Source organism: Thunnus thynnus, chromosome 3 (assembly GCF_963924715.1).
Source record: "Thunnus thynnus chromosome 3, fThuThy2.1, whole genome shotgun sequence".
NCBI classification, from domain to species: domain Eukaryota; kingdom Metazoa; phylum Chordata; class Actinopteri; order Scombriformes; family Scombridae; genus Thunnus; species Thunnus thynnus.
Genome location: NC_089519.1, coordinates 32,415,657 through 32,435,136, shown reverse-complemented (window position 1 = coordinate 32,435,136; position 19,480 = coordinate 32,415,657). Strand labels below are relative to the sequence as shown.

Sequence of the window (19,480 nt, the reverse complement as noted above, 5' to 3'; positions counted from 1 at the left end):
CCGACTCCCTCCTGCCCGACACCACGCAGACCGTGAAGCCCGGGGCCGCCGGTTCGATTCCGCCTGATTGTGATAGTGTGCGTCTAGACTCCGGGCAGGTGAGCCCTCCGGGGCCTCGAGCCGCTGCGCACAGTGAATACTAAACAGGATGAGACTGCATTCAGGCACGGCACTGCGCTCCCCGCGCTCTCTCTCCCTGTCATGCCAAATACTATTAACTCTATAATTCTCCTGTGTCAGATGTATAGCGCCACGCTCTCTGGGCATTCATTGTCACAGCGCCCCCATCCAGATGTTCAGGCTTGTGTGCATACTGTACAGTAGAGACAGATTTTCCTCCCCCACACCATCACCAACGTCTGAGTGTAAAACAGTACATAAAACAGTACGATGGTAGATTATATAGGCCTAGATCTTACATCTTAAATATTATTAGATCTTAAATATTAATGGCAACGTTGTAAAATATACTCAGCATCCTTTTGACAAGAGTCACTTAATCTTTTTTTTTAATTAGCACTATTAGGATGTTGTATTAATTCAGTTAAGTGTTTGTTTCTGTAAATTTTATAAGGTATTGATGCTGTTTGGAAGCCTTCTTCACTTTGCAGGGATCTGAGGGATACATTCGAAAGCCTTTGTTTATTACATATCCTTTGTTGGCCTTAAAGTAGTCCAACTGAAACATGTTGAACACGCCAGCATTGGCTTATAAATGACACACCATGTGTAAGTTTTTAATTGTGGAAGTGAACTCCCCTGTGTAAAACTCCCAAATTTGCAATAGATGCAGAGGACATTGTCGAATGTAACTGATGATGAAATTGGATGTTGTTTGCAATTGAAACTAAGTGATACTAATTTGAACTATTTTTACAAACCGGGTGGTTTAATCCATTAAATCTTTTGAGATGATCATATGTTTCGTATATCAAAAAGCTGCTGGGCATCTATATTGACCCTGAACCCTTGCATAATCTATGCCAAAGGTTTTCAAAGTGGGAGGCATGCCTTCCCAGGGCGTCTCCAAACAGTTTCAGGGGAGGCTCAGGGAGTGAAAAGATATTACGTTAGTTATCACATTAACTGTCAAAAGGAGATCACGTATAATAGTGTGTGATTTGGTTAAAGAGATAGTTCAGAGATACAGTAGTTTTGGGGAATTTTACCGTTTTTCCCACTTTCCCAGAGCCTGAAACTAATGATTGGCTCAGGACAGACTTTTTTATTACTTTGGTGTAGTCTGAAGTTATGTCAAACAGCAATATGGCTATCTTGGAAAAGTTGTTGAGTGTCTATGGGATCAAATAACATAATAATGATCTCATAGGTATCTAACACTAAGCTACACAAAGGGGGATGATGGGTGCCTTTTTCCAAGCTTTGTCTGAGAGGAATCCCACAGTCTCAGACTTTGAAAACCTCTGCTCTCTGCAATGTGCACAATTTATCTATGTTGGAATGATTATCTGATCCCAGTTTTGCTGTGTGGCCATTTGATTAAACATAATTTTAGGAATATGCAACATGTGCATAAGCACAGATATGGAAATACGAAGGACTTAAAAGCTTGATTTTGACTCAGTGACCCTCTTTAAAACAGGCCCTCGAGGTCAGGTAATGAAGCAGGACCCACAGTGTTGGTTGATATTGTGCTTAATGATGAAACTAATTTTTAATTAACAAACCATTTAAGACACAATTTAGTCCTCCTGTAGTTTTGGGTTACTGGGCAGTTTCCTGCTGTAGTGATCAGCCTTCTTCTCTGTTGAAATGCAATAATGAATAAAATGTAGCTCCTGCTTGATGACAAAACTAATAAAATAAAAAATGTAGATTAAAACTCTCAAACTGACGTCGAATGAAATTGGTCAGTATGGCTCACCCATGAGTCCACTAAAAGGTCTGATTTTGTATAACAGTAATATACTTACTTTAAGGGCATATTTTCCAATTTAAAATAATTTTCTTTTTTTTCCCTCAAAGGGCAGAATTATAATGGGTTGATATGAATGTGTATGTATATGGATATGTACGTGTGTGTATATGTAGATTTGTATGTGTACATATATGTGTGTTTATGTATGTGTGGATATATAAATATGGATTTTGCTCTTTATTTAAGAGATGGATGCTTCTCTTGTTTATTTTACATTATTTTTTATTTATTTTTTCTCTCTAAAGTGTGTATTTTGTGTCTGGTTGGCACATGTACCACTTTATATGTGTTCTTTAAAAGAAAGACTAATCCAGTGCAAGAAAAGGGGTGAAAAGAAGATAAAACCGTGACCTTTAAACAACACTCTGTTTTATGTATTGTCCTCAAACAGCACCACACTCATGACACAGCGACCTAAATTCACTTTACCGCTACATTGCCTGAGCCGCTCAACGCTGACCTGCGTTGACCTTAATTTCTCTAAGGCTTCATTTCTCCTCACATCAGCTTCTGGGGATATTTTGGTTAATCCATAGGCTATGTTTAGCCTTTTCGCCAGAATGCATTACCAATTTAAGGCACGGTGAGATTAAATTAGATTATGCATGGAAGCAGAGCTGATATGTGTTACAGTCTCCTCACATGTTCACTGCGGAGGAAAAGTAGGGCAGCAGTGTGTGCAGCGGCTGCTGACGGATCGACCTTCTCTCCCTCCTGTCCTTACATTACACCGTTTCCCTGACATTACACGACTCTGCCGGAGGGGCGAGTGAGAAGGAGAGAAGTAGCTTCTCGCTTTTACTTTATTGGCCGTGCGGGCTTCCGTAGAGACGCTTCAAACATGGCTCCCTTCATGCTGGTAACGTGAGAGTCAAAGTTGTGACAGAGCCGACAGCAGCGAGGAAACTAAACACTGCACGACCACCTTTATCGCTTCAACTATAACCCCCCCCCTGCCAAAAAAGAAAAGCAGAGCCGTCTGTAGGAGGTGTCACAGGTAAAACTGTTTACAGGAGTTAGCTTGGTTAGCATACTAGCTAACAGTAGCCTTGCTGGTGAGAGGTGTGCAGCAGTTGCAGTGTCTTGTGTGCACTGTCAGTGTTGTTCATTTAGTCGGTTTTGCTGAAGTATTAAACATTTTCTTAAATATGCCATGTTTGCATGTCAACTATACTGTTATATTGAGAGAAGAAGAACATTGTGTGCTGTATACTGTACTGAAGGTGAGGAAACAGTTCAGGTTCACTGGTGAGACAACTTTATTTATACAGCACATTTCGTAGCCAAGACAGTTCAAAGTGCTTTACAGAAAATAACGGTTAAAGTCATTAAGCACAAAACACCAGTGTGAGGATATTAAACTAAATTAAAAACATGTAAAACTGAATATCAAAATTATGTGGACACACGTGCATGATAGAAATGTAAACACACATAAAAGCATGCTAATGTAAGCACATAAAACACAGCTAGTAATAAAAGCACTTACAGTGACTGTGCTGAGGTCTAAGTCAGAGTTCAGTCTAAGCCTTTAGGGAACAGGTGGGTTGTAAGTCTGGATTTAAATGTATCTACAGATGTGGCCTGTCTTAAATTGTCAGGAATGATTATTGAAATGATTCCAGTAACAGGCACTCAGGCAGCTCGATACCTGAAAGCTGCTTCTTCATGCTTAGTGTTAACCTGAGAGACAGCAAATAGACCGGTCCCCGATGGTCTGAGGCTTCTAGTGGGTTCATAAGGAATTAGCATTTGAGAAATGTATTCAGGGCCCTTGCTTCAGCATTCTGGATGAGTTGTAATTGTTTTTACAGGTCTTGCTTAGTTGGCTCTACAGAAGAAGAAATAATCAGTCCATTAATCGATTAGTTGATGGACTGAACGGTAATTAACAGCAATTTTGATAGCTGGTAATCGTTTAAGTCATCATCATACCGAAATGCCAAATATTCTCTAGTTCCAGTTGCTCAAATGTAAGGATTAGGGCTGCAACTAACAAATATTTTCATCATCGATTAGTCTGTTGATTATTTTCTCAATTAATCAGTGAGGTGTTTGATCTGTAAAATGTCAGAAAATGGTGAAAAATGTTTCCCAAAACCCAAAATGCTGCCAAAGAAGACTAAATAAACCAGAAAATATTCACATTTGAGGAGCTGGAATGAGAATTTTGACCTTTTTTTTCTTGGAAAATGACTCGAAATGCTTAATCAATTATCAAAATTAGTTGGTGATTGATTTTCTGTTGATTGAGTAATCAATTAATTGAATAATCGTTGCAGCTCTGGTTAGGATTTACTGCTTTCCCCTGTTTCTTGTAATTGTAAATTGAATATCTTTGGGTTTTGTACTGTTTGCCAGGAAAAACTAAGAATTTAAAGGACTTCTGAGCATTTTCACTATGTTTTTTCATTTTATGATCTTGCTTTTGCTTCATACATAGGTTGACTGCACTTATTGTGAGTCATTTAGGACATGAGAGTTGTGCCAAATTAATGTAATGTAGCCTAATATAATAATAATGTTCAGTGAGCCAAAGCAGCTGATTACTGTCCAAGTTTTTTACTCAGCTTGTTCTGCTTGTTTTTTTTTGTCCTTTTCTAGACGAACTACCTTTATGCTAGTGCGGACAGTCCGGCTGTTCCCCCTCATCATCTCCCATCATCTACATCATCTCTGCACTCCTTCTGCCAGACATTTATTTCGGAGGAGTACAGGCTGTGCTGCTGCTGCTGCTTGTGCCAGCAGGGGACTAAGATCCATGGAGCCCCTGAAAGCTGCTCAGCAGGACCTCGAGGTTCCCGCCACTAACACTTCATCCACACCCACCAAATCTACAGCGGTGGGTCCAAACCCGACCCCCACTGACACGCCGGCTGCACAGGAGAACTTGTCTCCTGCGGGACTGTTACCAGGGGAGACGGTGGTCAATGAGGGCAAGGCGGCCATCCTGTTTCCAAGCGCCAATGAGGTGTTTTACAACCCGGTCCAGGAGTTTAACAGAGATTTAACGTGAGTATGAACACTGGCTGCGTCCGACACCTTGCTCCATCAATCAGACACAGTTTGTCAGTCATTTTTAAAAACATTTTGAATAGTCAGGACAAGACTACCTATCAATCACAAGAACCTTGCAGAATGTTTATCTCCACCAGTCGTAAACCTGGAGGGGATCATGTGATTGGTCATGTTTGTCTGTCCGCAGCTAATCTCACATACTACTGGACCAATCAGCCTAATATTTTTTGTGTACATGCATGACTGAATGCTCAAGGACGTCTCGTGGTTGTGGTGATTCACAATTTTTTAAAAACCTGTTTTGTAATGCCATTGACTGCTGATTGGTTGGTAGGAGCCACAAGTGATCAACGACTGTCTCAGTTTGGAATCTGGTTTCCGTTAGGGACAACCCATCATGCCTTGTTACCACGTTAGATTAATCGGTGCCAAATTTCGGTACCTTTAGAGCAGGTTGTGTTGTGAATTTAAATAAATATTGATAAGATTCCTTATGAGCCTCTCATAAAGCTTAGACTTTCATCTTTTCAGCAGTTCTCGTCATTTTACGACATAGCAAAAAGGATTCCGGCAATCGGCTAGGCTAAAAACAAGGCTTACTTTTACATTTTGGCCTTTGTTGTGGCTCAGAAACTGACATCTGTAGAAAAGTTTGTTTTAATCTTGAACCGGAGCATCTGCAGATTAATTCCATACTCAATATGTTATGATCCACTAAAGTTAGGCACAATACGAAATGAATAAATCCCCATTTTTGTTATCTTTGCTGCCATCTTGACTGTACACACCTGGTGTAGATCTGCACTCTACTTAATATAACCAGAAGAGTTAATTACAAGTCTTCTAGTTGTAATTAAGTTTTATAAAATAGTGTTTGGGGAAAAACAAATGTGAATATGGATCTTGAGTGTCCTCGGGTTATTACTCTGTTATGCTATCAACATGTTTATACATAATTGATCCCATTTCCCGTTTCCCTCCACAGATGTGCCGTGATCACAGAGTTTGCCAGAGATCTGCTGGCTCAGCGGGGGGTGAAGGTGGTGGTGCCGGGAGAGAAAGAGCGAGTGGTGGTCTCTCTGTCGGAGGAGACGAACGAAGCAGACACACAGATGGAGGAGAAAAACGGAGCAGAGGAGCCGGCGGTAACCGCAACAGTGGGGGAGAAATGTGAGGTACGTACCAGGGATGGATTTTATATTGTCATGGCCAAACAGCAGATTTATAAGGAATAGTTTGACATTTTGGTAAGTTTGGTCATTTATTATCTTGCTAAGAGGTTGATGAGACAATTGATATCCCTGTCATATCTGTCTGGTTAGCTTAGCTTAGCATGTTACAGGTTAATAAGTAAGCTTTGGATGGAGGCAGGCTAGCTGTTTCCACCTATTTCCAGTCTTTATGCTAAGCTAAGCTAACCGTTTCATGGGACTAGCTTCAAAATTAGTTTTTTTATGGCTACAAACACATTTATTTTACGTAAATCTGTAAATTTAGTTTGTCAGTGTCCATGTGTATGGGCAAGATTGCAAATAAGCGCGTTTCACAAAATATCAAACTGTCTTTGTGCCGTTTATCCAAAATTAGTATTTTTTTTATGGCTACAAACAACACATATTTATTTTATGTAAATCTTTTGTAAATTTAGTCAGTGTCCTTGTGTATGGCTACCATTATTATCAAAGCAAAATATGATGTTTTTATATTTATGTTCTGGATTTAGTTTGCTTATTTTAGCATCTAAAGCAGTGTGGTTAAAAGCGTATCATTAAACATCATTGTAATGTCGCACCAGGTAATTTCACACTATGTTAGATCCTCTTTTAAAGGATTTCATTGTATTGTAAATAATTAGTGGTCAGTAAACACATCTAAAACCCAAGGTTCTTCTTCTTAGTGGTCAGTGAGTGCAGAAGTTGCAGCCGCTGTCGGTCTCTGGATGCAGCGCTCAGCAGCTCGTGGGAGACCAATTTGTGGTTTTCTGCTCCAAGAGAAAACTTTCTACCGGCGATAAGAACAAAAATTTAAGATTGCAAATGGGGCAAATCTGCAGCACGATAAGCACAGGAGTAAGGAAAATTGTGTAATACATGATTTGTTACAGCAGTTCTGCTTTATTTTAGCGAGGCCTCCGTGTGCTGGAGGGTCTGGCGGCGTCCGGTCTGCGATCGGTACGTTTCGCTCTGGAGGTCCCGGGTCTGCAGAGCGTCACCGCCAACGACTTCTCCACTAAAGCGGCGGCTCTGATCGCCAGAAACGCCCAGTATAACAAAGTCAGCCACCTACTCCAGGCCAGCTGCAGAGACGCCAGGTACCATCACTCATCTCATTCAGGGAAGCGCTTGTTTGCTGATGGTCCTCCTCTGCCACCGTTATTTATCCACTTCACTGATTCGCTGTCTGTTTGTTCTTCTCCTCTTGTATTTATCCGACGCTTCTCTCATAGTCATTCCTCTCCCGTCTTCACCTTTGACCTCTTGTTCTATTCATTCCTCTGCTCCCGCTCTGATCTCCTCCCTGCTCGTCTCTTTGCTTTTTCTTCTTTCATTATCTATTTTTTTTTTTTTTTGCTTTTTCTTTTTAGTTCATTATCTTCTTCTCTTTTCTGTCTGGCTTGCTTGTCTTCATACTTATCTTCTTCTATCCTCTCAAGTATTTTCTCCTTTCTCTTCTAATCTGCTCTTTTTTTTTGTTGTTGTTGACTGGCCTTGACTCATCTTGTGTCTGCTCTTGTGTGCTCTGACAGGCTCTTTGTCTTTCTTCCATCCCTCTCTGCTTTTGTTTTTCATTTAAATTCTACCTCAGTATCCAACATTTCTTAAATCATCCCTCCTCCCTCTCCTCTATATATATTTTTCTCTTAGCATGCTGATGTATGAAATGCGAGGGAAGAAGGAGCGCTACGATGTCATCGATCTGGATCCCTACGGTAGCCCTGCCTCCTTTTTGGATGCCGCTGTGCAGGCCGTCAGCGAGGGAGGTGGGTAGTGGTTCGGTCCATCAATCATCTCCACTGGCCTTGTTTTTCTGGGTCAGTTTTGGAATAGGATTGTTTTGACGGTAAACTAGTTTCATGGTGTTTCCTAGTGTCTTTTCAGTCAGACCATCATTCAGAGTTTCTAAAAAAACTAGCAAAAAGGTAACGCTGTTTGATTGATTTTCGGTCTTTTATTTGTCCATGACAGCCGGTTTTCATGATTGTAGTTGGTCTCCACAAAATAGGGCAGGTCACCATGTACAGTAGATGCACTGGCAGCGTGTGACAGTTCAGTATTCACATCCCTTCTTTCTCAATTTACTGTGCATTTGTCTGATCTGCTGAAAGATGGTTTTTGTGACCTGGGGTTTTAGAGTGCTCACTGGGGGCCATGGTGTCCCCTGTTCTGGTCTGGACGGGGTCCTCTGTTGCATTTCGTTCCCCCATCTTCTCTCTGTCATGTTGTTTCGTGTCATCTCTCTGCTGTCGTTATAATAAAGGCTCAAATATGGCTCAGAAATAAAATTTACTCAACTATTAAAGCATTTAGTGTTTATCTGCACTGCTTTGTTTGAATGAAGATGAAGTTGGTGGTGACAGGATGACAGTTGGGTGTTTTTCTTACAGGGAAATCTTTAACTGAAACAAGCAAAATGAGGTCAGTTAATGAATGTTCATCAATACATTTTTGGTTTTGTTGCCCAGCTCACTTTTAGAAATGCAAGATACAAAGACTTTTTACATTTTTACCTAAATTTCCACATGTGTTCCTGGTTTAGGGCAACAAGAAGTGTCCTAGAAACATGTAGACATGAAGTAAGTGATTAATCTGAACAGTAGAGAGCTTTCCATCCAAGGACCGGTGGACATCATCACCATCATCACACCTTTCACTGCCTCCTCTTTGTCCTTTTCGGTATGAACGATCACAGATCAGTCAGGTTAGCAGACACAAGCGTGCACCTTGTGGACTCTACTCATGTCACACCTCAGGATTTCTGGGTATTGAAATTGGAAATGTCCCTTTTTTTTTTTACTTTCCCATGCCGTCTCTTCGTGGTGAAGTTGATGGAGTTGCTTTTCTTTTCATCGTCAGATGAAAGCCTGGAACACAGCCGTCATTATGGGTCATTTCCAATCACTTTGCTCTATACCAATCCATCCCTGACAGGTTCAATTTTACTCACCGTTTTCTTATGGATGTATTTGACTTTCATAAGTTATTTATTTGCTTCCACTCATCTAAAGGAAATGCATTAAATCTCATTGTATTTTTCATGACAATTCAAGAAATTGGCATAAAATCTGCTTGACAGTTGGATCAGAAGTGGGTCAGATATTGTTTGTGAATAATTTTTGTTTTGGTTTGATCCTATTTTCAGTTCAGTTGAAATGGGACAAAATTATGAATGATGTTAAGACTTGATGGTTGACCTGTTACCATCTGCACTGTCCTCATTTGAAAAGCTCCACTTAAATGGCGCAGCCAAAGAGTTCAAACAACACCGAGAGTTCATGTACTGATCTGTCCGACCGAGGTGTGAAGTCTTATATTTCCTAATGTTTCCTTTTTGTTTTTCTTTTCTCTCTCTCTCTCTCTCTCTCTCTGTGTCTCTTTCTCTCTCAGGTCTGTTGTGCATAACATGCACAGACATGGCAGTGATGGCAGGAAACAGTGGAGAGACCTGCTACAGCAAATACGGTTCAGTCTCCATCAAAGCCAAATACTGTCATGAGATGGTGAGAGTACACACACACACACACACACACACACACACACACACACACACACACACACCATACTCCACATGCAGAGACATGCCACTATGTTTGCATTCATAATGTCTTAATCCTCAGTGTGTACAGTATGTGTGTGGGTTTGACGGAAACGCACTAAATGTCATGGATTCTGGCCTGAGGGGGGCTGTGAGTGCGGTTTTGTTGTCTGTGTGTTTATGTGTTTGCATACTTATTAGGAAACTTTTATCACAAGGATAGAAAGAAGAAGAAAGACGCATCAAACTATGACATTTCACTGTTTTACTGCTCTGTCTGCCTCTTTAAAGGCCTCTTTAAAGACACGTCTGATAAGAGTTTGAAGAATGTTGACTCTGGCACCCCCTAGTGGTGACAGATACTGCAGCAGACAAAAGAAAAGACAAAAGAAGTTTATCAGATTGTCAAACAGCATCTGAAACGCCCTCCTACACCTTTCCAAGGTCAGAAAAGGGGGATGCTAGGTTCGGCAATTTTGGTAACGTTTTGAAAATGACAATCCAACAAGCTTCACGCTGTGATTGGCCGGGTGTGTACTATGTGGAGTTTTTGAGCACTAGTAGCACTATGAAGCAATGCATATTTTGTTCATATGCACAGACTTGTGCGTGCAGTCATGCCAACGGTTTCACACTATTCCAGTGCAAATGTGTGGGTCTGACGGAAACACACTAAATGTCATGGATTCTGGCCTGAGGGAGACTATGAGTGCGGTTTTGTTGTCTGTGTGTTTATGTGTTTGCATACTTATTAGGAAACTTTTATCACAAGGATAGAAAGAAGGAGAAAGACGCATCAAACTATGACATTTCACTGTTTTACTGCTCTGTCTGCCTCTTTAAAGACACGTCTGATTAGAATTTGAAGAACTTTGACTCTGGCACCCCCTAGTGGTGATAGATACTGCAGCAGACGGTGAAACACTGATCCAGGGACACTAAACTTCAAAAGAAGCTTATCAGATTGTCAAACAGCGTCTGAAACGCCCTACTACACCTTTCCAAGGTCAGAAAAGGGGGGCGCTAGGTTCAGCAATTTTGGTAACGTTTTGAAAATGATGATTCAACAAGCTTCACGCTGTGATTGGCCGGGTGTGTACTATGTGGAGTTTTTGAGCACTAGTAGCACTATGAAGCATATTTAGTTCATGTGCACAGACTTGTGCGTGCAGTCATGCTAACGGTTTCACACTATTCCAGTGCAAAACAGTTGGTGGAGGTAACTTGCCAAGAGAGGGAGCATTGTGCCAAACAAAGTCAGGAAGAAGTCTGTTGGATCTAATCGATGAAGGTTTCAACTTCTTTTGTAAAATCAGCTCTAGAAACGTTTTTATGAGGAAGGAAACTCACTCAACGCTCACAATGTGTTTTGGGTCAGAAATACACCACCAGTTTTCACCAAGATTGTCTGATTTTTTGTCCATGAACAAAACCTTTTTGCCATCAGACTCATTTGAAAGATGCTTTAATCACATAAAAGAAATTTTACACGAAGTAGCTCTGAGTTCATTGGGAGCCCATTTGGACCGTCGGCACCGCTGGTTGATTGATGGTAGATCTGATGGATTTTCTCAAACTTTCCATCAAGAACTAACTGACCAAGAAATTCCATCACACTGTAAAGACTTAGAGTAAAAAAATATTCATTGCATTGTTTGAGTATAAAGTCTTTTTCTCTACTTTTTAAGTGTATATGTTTGTTTTCATTCTTGTTGAGAACAGACTCAAAGAGACTGTCAGAGTCACTGGAAAGAGAAAGTCATAGTAACTCAGAAACAAAGGATCTGTCCTTTATTTATATATATATATGTACACACACACACACACACACACACATATATATATGCAGATTAGAGTAAAAACCTATTCATGTTGTTCCCTTTAGAAATAATATTTTACCGTTAGTGAATTGTGAAAGTATTGGTCATGATATTTGTAGTAAAAATCGTTTATCTTTCCCAAAAAATCTGTCAGTAATGGGATAAAATGTGATGACATGAATACTGAACATGGGTTTTGTGTAAATAATTCATGAATTTCATGTGCTTCAGTAGAAGAAAGACTTCATTCATGAAAGCAGTAGCAGTCAGATGAACCTTTCCCTCCACATACTCTGCAGAAAGATGTTGTTTCCCTCATTTTCCTTCAGCCCCGCAAATGTTGCAGTAAAATAAAAACTTTCTCAGATGTTTCACATCAAGAAAAAAAATAGTGAATGTGTGTGTTATCTCGATCTTTTTTTTCTTTTTTTTTTTGCCCCCCCCCCCACCCCCTGCAGGCTCTTCGTATCATCCTCCACAGTTTAGACCAGAGGGCGGGGGTGTACCAGCGATACATCCAGCCCCTGCTGTCCGTCAGCGTCGACTTCTACATTCGTGTCTTTGTACGCGTCTTCACAGGACAGGCCAAGGTCAAAAACTCAGCCAGGTACAAACACAAAGACTCATGCATGCACTGTGTCTGTCTTTCAGCAAAGGCTGATATATGATGAAAGTCGAATGGTCCTGAAACTGGGTCACTGCAGCAACAAATACCAGAAAAATAATGGCAGCAGCAGAACCGAGTGAGATAAAGGAAATGAAAATGTAGGAACATATAAAAAATTTAATGTTGATTATTTTTTGTGAATTTTAAGTAGAGCAAAAATGAGAATATGAAGCTATATGTATATGCATGCACATTAGATAGCATACATGCATACATACACATGGAGATTTGACTAAAATGTTCCCTGCTGTGACATGCATAAAACAATATTTAAATGTAAAATCCTGCTTTTGCTCTTCTGTCTCTGGTGTTGCAGTAAACAGGCTCTGATCTACAACTGTGTCGGTTGTGGGTCGTTCCACCTCCAAAGAATGGGCAGGAGAACAAGCAATGGAAAACAGTAAGATCTCACACGCTGAACAACCAGCAGCTCTTCCTTTTGTTGTTCATGTGAAATGAAGATCAGCAAACTGCAGGAGCCTCTGTGTTGGAGAAAACTCTCAGACTGTTGGTTCTTTGTGGTTCAATCTCATCTAGCCTTTCAGGATTTCTCATTTTGAGGTTGTTCACCAGTGTAGTTTAAACACTCGCCTTTATATTTAAGAATACAATTGATTTATAAGACTGTTTATGATTGTATCTGAGTCCAGATGTCATTTTTTCCATTAGTAGGTGAGGGTTAACGTACTTTATTGGTTATCTATGATGATGAACGGCAGCCACCTGTTTTTGTGTTTGTCATGGTTGAACAGGCTGAAGTTGTGGCATTAAAGTATTGTTAGAAATCACACATTAAAATTTAATTTCTGAGAGGTTTATTAGACTTAATTTCATCGTTATGCACTGTTCATATTACATGGTGCATCATTTTTATTTATTAATGCTTTTGTCTCCTGGTGTGTTTTAGATGAAACAAGGTTTATATTCATTGGGATTTAAAGGAGACTTGCATCTCTTTTGTTATCTATAGTATATTTGTGAAAAAGTATTGGGTACAAGTTTTGATGTAATCTATGAAAGTTTTGGGGGGCCAAATATTTTTGCTGGAGGGCCCCATTTGCACCACATGGCCCTATTTGTTTACCATTGGCTTGAGATATCAGATCTGAAATATTCAGGATTTGTATTAAATAATAAGGGCTTCTTTCATGAATGTATATTTTGCAGCACCATCAAACAGTCAGTTTAAAGGACCAGTGTGTAACATTTAGTGACATCTAGTGGTGAGGTTGCAGATTGCAACCAACTGATTATCCCTCCCCTTCCACTTCCAAGCGTGTAGGAGAACCTACTGTGGCTGTAAAACTTGTGAAAGGCCCTCTATAGAGCCAGTGTTTGGTTTGTCCATTCTGGGCTACTGTAGAAACATGGCGGGCTACGTAGAAAGGGATCTGCTCCCTGTGTAGATATAAAGGGCTCATTCTAAGGCAACAAAAACACAACGGTTCTTATTTTCGGTTGATTATACACTAATGAAAACATACTCATGAATATTATATTCCATTTCTGCCAAGTCTGTTCCGCTAGATGCCAATAAATTCTACACACTGGTCCTTTAATTCACAAAGTGAGCCTGCAGTAAAGTAGAAACCACCATCATCAGAGTCAGGTGCTGTAGGATTCATCTCTTGTTTCAGCTGTGGATGTTGTTCACTAGTAAATGTGAACGAGTCCTTAATAGAGATTCTGTCACTTCCTGGGTCGCAGCATGTGTAGTAATGACGACTCTGATGTGATTTCAGTATGAAGTATTCTGCAGCCACTGGACCCCCAGTCGGACCAGAATGCGAGCACTGTGGACAGAGACATCAGGTGACACACACACACACACACACACATCATGCACACTTGTTAGTATGTATTCACAGTTATATACATAGAAATTCATTATATTAGCTGCTGCTGTTCATTTATTTTCATATTTTTAGCTTTGATGATGCTGCTTCAGTCTGTCTAATTTATTCTCAGAACTAAACTAATATTTTTATGGTTAGAACCCAATCCAGTTACTCCTGATACACACACACACACACACAGAATACACCAGCTGAAACCTGTCTGTCATCTTTACAGCTGGGTGGTCCGATCTGGGCAGAACCCATCCATGACTTTTCATTCGTCCAGAAGGTTTTGTCTGCAGTGTCGGGAAACCCGTCTCGGTTTGGGACATCCAAACGCATCGAGGGCATGCTCAGCATGGTGACTGAGGTATTTCTTTTTCATTTGCATTCTCTCCAACGACGGAGCTTGTTTCAGTCTAATGTGGGTCACGGTTAGTCGGATCTTCACATCGATCGACGACCTATTTCACACACAGAAAGATGGAACTACCGAGTCTGAACTTCTCACTTTCATCTCCTTTGTGCTTCATGCGTCAGGAGTTGGAGGATGTGCCTCTTTATTACACCGTGGACAGTCTGAGCAGCACGATACACTGTAATACTCCCCCGCTGCTGCAGTTTAGGTAAACACACACTAAACTGTTTCACTTTTCTTATACTGTTCCTATCAAACATTAGTTGCGCAGTGAATCAGCTCGTTCTACCTCCTTCCTCTCTCTCTCTCTCTCTCCATCTGCAGGTCTGCTCTTCTCCATGCTGGTCACAGAGTTTCCCTCTCGCACGCCTGTAAGAACGCCATCAAGACAGATGCTCCTCCCGCAGCCATCTGGGACATCATGCGCTGCTGGGTAAACTTTACTAATTAAAAAAAAAAAAAAAAAAGACTGGAGTTACTTTTACTCAAGTCTGAACCTTTTGGTGTCGTATTTCTCACAGTCAGAAGTTCTGCTGAAGATTTGCTCCCACTGTTCCCATTAAACAAACACAAACTGCTGTCCTCAATCACATAATGCATCATTTTAATACACACACGCTTGATTGTGGGTCTGCTGCAGGAGAAGGCCAACCCTGTGAAGAGAGAGAAGCTGTCAGAGACGAGCCCCGCCTTCAAGATCCTCTCCACAGAGCCCAGGTCAGACCACATTCAGTTTATCAGTGACCATTCAGGAGGCCAGTGATATTAAATTAATACATAAGGTGAAATGTGATGGTTGATAAGAGCACAATGTAGAGACCAATCCTGTAAACCTGTAATACTGAAACAGGAAGGACAAGTCAATGATACGCTGTTTTATTTACATTCGTTTCTCATCTAATCACATTCTGCATAACCTTAATGTGTGCTTACATGACACCTTTGTCTTGGATTGTGTGTGTGTGTGTGTGTGTGTGTGTGTGCGTGTGTGTGCGTGTGTGTGTTCGTAGCCAAGAGGCCTGTTTCACTGTAAGGGAGGACGCCAACCCTCAGTCCCGTAAACGCCACCTGACCCGCTTCCAGGAGAACCCTCAGGCCTTCTGGGGACCCAAAGCTCGCGCCAAGTCTGGGTAACTAACAACTAAATCAACCTCCGTGCTCCCCTGAGACACAATGACACAATGACACACGCACACTTACAAATACACACACACACACACACACAACAAGCAGCCACAGGAGGACAATCCAAGATCATTTTATCACCATTTTATCCTCTTGTTTTAAAATTAAAAAGACATCAGATGTAATGCTTGAAAGGTGTTTAAAAAGCATTTTGTAAAACTGATTAGAATTCATTACAAGCCCAGTTTCATCAGTGAAGTAGGCGGGAAAAAAAGTGGTTAAGAAATGGCAGATTTCTTGCAAGAAAAACATTATTTTAGGAATCTCAAGCTGAAATTATTAAAGAGGAAAATGTTTCAGAGTGTTCAAATATTACACAAGATTAAATACTCAACATTTTAAAACTCTGAACACTGAGTTTGTTGTAAAATGTTTTGGGGATCAACAAACTTGATCTGAATCTACTAAATTCTCCTTCATCTTACCTGCTGTTATATCGTTTCTTACTGCATCCATCTACCTCCTTCGTCTTGTCTCTCTCTCTAACTTTTCACCGGTCCTCTCTCTTCTCCAGAGGTGGTATCTCCGGCGACCTGCAGGACAAGAGGAAGAAGTGCCAGAACAAGAGGAAGAACCAGATCACAGACTCCTCACAGCTAAAAAACTACCCCTGCAAGAAATTCAAACAGGTCAGTTCACCTACAGGCAGGAGAGCAAGGTGTCGGCTATGGTGCGTTCAGGTCAAATCAGATTTATTGTACACAAAAGTAATATGTGGGAATATTTTCTAGAATCCAATGCATGTTGTCATTTTAAAGAAATTAACAACAATCAACAAATATTCACACTTGAATTGCTGCGAAAACAGCTGCAGGTTGTTTATTGCAAAGATTTAGACGTTTCTTTGAGAAGCAATACAACAGTTTATATTCACCTTCTTGGATGTGGAGCCTCCAGTAAGTTAAAGTGAAATGCTCATTACTGTGATGGCGTTGGATCATCCGTCAATCACAAAAAGTATTTTTCTCCTAATGACATATCTTCTGGTTGAAGTCATTGTTAATTTATGGTAGTTTTTCTGACACATAAAAAGACTTTTCTTCCTGCATACTGCAGACTGTTTTCTCAGAAACAAGAACTTAGTTTTTCTTTTTATTTTTTGAAAGAAGAAAAGCAGTTTTCTTGCTCATTTCTTTTCCAGGAATAGTAGCAAAGGACACTTTAGTAATTTGTCTGTAGCTTCATACGTGGAATGATCCAATCAGTTTTCTGTTGGAAGTAAAGTTATTGGACATCTTAACCTGAAGTGTAATGACTCCAAAGTTAATTAATTATCCAACAGTCACTGCTGCCATCCTTAGAACACATCTGATTAACAGCACAGTGATGCTATAGGTTGAATTATATTTATATTATATTAATATATTTAATTTATCTGAAGCAGGGAAAACATGTGCTTTCACCCTTCGTACTCCTGCATTTTAGATGGTGTTAAAAAATCTAAAATTGAATGTAATGACTCTAAAGAAGACTATGTAACTGTTAGATAATAAGTTACACAATCTTCCTCCTATAAATGAAAAGTGTCATTCATAAGCAATAAAACACTCAGTGCTCTGAAGGGTTTAACTGCTACAGCCTCAGTCAGGTCACCTAATGATGGTTTCTGAAAAGCAACTCACACAAGAGACTCTCAGGAAAGGAATTCAATGTTCTGTTATCATGTAATTGCCACTTAAGGTCTTTACTTTAAGCATTAATAGGTTCAGAATTTTTTCAAGTCCATCTTGAAGGATAAGGCTGTGATTTTCTATATTTTTATTGTGGACAAATCTCATGTACAGAACCAAACCAACAATGAACTCATCATACTTACAAGTATTGTGTGTGTATAAACCTGCTTTATCTTATTCCTGTGAACTGTAGAGCTCTGCTGTTGTCCCACAACTATTAAAAACACATGAATGAGTCACACTGTTGCACTGGGTGACATGTTCCTTCATCATAAAGAGTATTCGTTAGTTTGTTGTATATAATGTATATAATGTAAATAACTGCACAGCTACATCTGCCTTACACAGAACTACTCTCCTGAGACTGAAAACTTGATTAAACTACGCAGCCCAGTTCTTTGTTTAAATTTGTCTAAGCTACGAGCCAAAGGAACATGTTACCCAGTGCAGCGGTGTGGTAGTTTTTGGATAACAACGGAGGTCTATGAAACAAAGGAATAAGATAATCAGACTTTGGATACAAACACAATACTTGTCAGTAGATGAGTTCATTGTCAGTTTGACTCTGCACATGAGATTTGTTGACAATAAGAAATAAAAACTGACATCCATTTGCTTTAATACAATACTCACATGTCTATGAATCATTGCTGTTGGCTGTGCTGAGATCTCTTCCTGGTCTCCAGTGTAACATAAGTGATGAAGATGTTCCATGAAAACACTTTTTAAGTTCAGCTGAAGCTAATAGGAGGCTTTAGTAGTCTGAGTCAGTCAAATCAAGTTGGTTTCTTCCAAAGTTAAAGACATTTTTATGTGAAATATGTGTGTTTTTTTTTTTTTATACCCTTTTTGTGTTTTTCCATTTAGTGCTACAGTAACAGGACAGTAACACAAAGAGGAAATGTTAAATTAGTCATGTTAGGGAGTAGAATGAACAACCAAGTAGAATGATTACGACAGTCAAATACCTCTTTGAGTGTGAGTATTGATTTAAGATGGACTTGGAAGCTATCTTTTAATGTCATAAATCTAATAATTTATTCATACATTTCTTTATAGTTGCAGTTAGTTCCAGTTTGACACCTGTCCTTCACTGCAACTGGGTTTACTGTCCCATAAACATTTCTTGTCATCTCTCCTCAAACAATATCAATTTAAATGTGCACAGCTGTTGGAAATATGTTTTAAATACCATAAAGTTGATCTTTTTGCACTGACACTGATCATGATCATTGGGATTTTGCAGTAAAGAATTGATTTCAATCCTTTTTTTTTTTTTGGGACATCTCATGTTACAGTGGATATTGAAATAGTTTTATTATAGCTGTAATTTCACTATTGTGTGCGGTGCTTAACAGCCACAGCAAAGCCTTGCAGAGAAAACAGTCGTTATGGTAACACATGATGTCTTTTCCAACACTTAACTACAGCTGATTTGAGTTTCTGCAGGTGAGGATTATTTCAGCACATCATGTTCTTGATGATGATGATGTTGGCACACAGAATTAAAGGGACACAATTAATTTTTAGCACTAATTACACTTGTAAAGTCTTCATGTCCTGGGTGGGAAATGAACACCAGCCACATGCTGGTGGATTCTCCATCAGCTGCTCTGGCAGGTCGCCACTGTTGGTTTCCTGCCAGAGAAGCTGAGCTGAGAGGCTTTTACCAGCCGCCAGACAAAATGTACCTTTTGGCTGTTTTTAAGATTTTTGTAATATAACATCACTAACCTCTATGAACATTGCTATTAATGTTGTTGTTCTTTTGTTTCAGGGCACATGCACCCACGGAGACAAATGCTGCTACTCACATGACCTGAATCAGACAAGTGAAGAGAAAATGGAATGATAATTTTGCTCTTTTTTAAAAAAAAATAATTTTATTTCTGGAGTTTGAATGCAGGCCCTGTTTAGCCTGGACCAAGTGAGAATGATGCACTGCAATCAGTTTGTAATTGGTTGAGGACAACAACCTAAAAAGTGTTAATATACAGAACATATCTACTATTCAGCTTTTTTTGTTTTAGCTTCTTTTTTTTTTTTATTTGACTGACAGTCCAATAAAGTCCTGCATCTGACTTTAAATGCTCTCCTTTTTCTTTGATGTTGAAGATAGATAGATTTACGACTTTTTATACGGAGAACGTGTTCGACATCAAATGAACTG

The 19,480-nt window shown here is 39.9% G+C and overlaps 1 protein-coding gene across 1 annotated transcript; it reads left to right on the top strand.

Annotated features, from left to right (window-relative positions):
* The first annotated feature begins 2,817 nt into the window (after positions 1–2,817).
* On the top strand, positions 2,818–19,398 carry trmt1 (tRNA methyltransferase 1). The gene is made up of 16 exons (XM_067585433.1): positions 2,818–2,936; positions 4,544–4,951; positions 5,943–6,132; positions 7,081–7,268; positions 7,822–7,937; positions 9,562–9,674; positions 11,988–12,136; positions 12,513–12,596; positions 13,939–14,008; positions 14,270–14,404; positions 14,575–14,660; positions 14,777–14,885; positions 15,093–15,169; positions 15,463–15,582; positions 16,152–16,266; positions 19,088–19,398. Exons 2-16 carry the CDS (start codon positions 4,557–4,559, stop codon positions 19,160–19,162), a joined length of 2,022 nt encoding a protein of 673 aa, XP_067441534.1. The 5' UTR covers positions 2,818–2,936; positions 4,544–4,556; the 3' UTR covers positions 19,163–19,398.
* The last annotated feature ends 82 nt before the right edge of the window (positions 19,399–19,480 follow it).

Coding starts and splice junctions, on each gene's coding strand:
- trmt1 (XM_067585433.1), top strand. CDS start 4,557: ATGCTAGTGCGGACAGTCCGGCTGTTCCCCCTCATCATCTCCCATCAT. Junction 14,405..14,574: donor TGCTCAGCATGGTGACTGAG/GTATTTCTTTTT, acceptor TTCATGCGTCAG/GAGTTGGAGGATGTGCCTCT. Junction 15,583..16,151: donor AAAGCTCGCGCCAAGTCTGG/GTAACTAACAAC, acceptor TCTCTTCTCCAG/AGGTGGTATCTCCGGCGACC.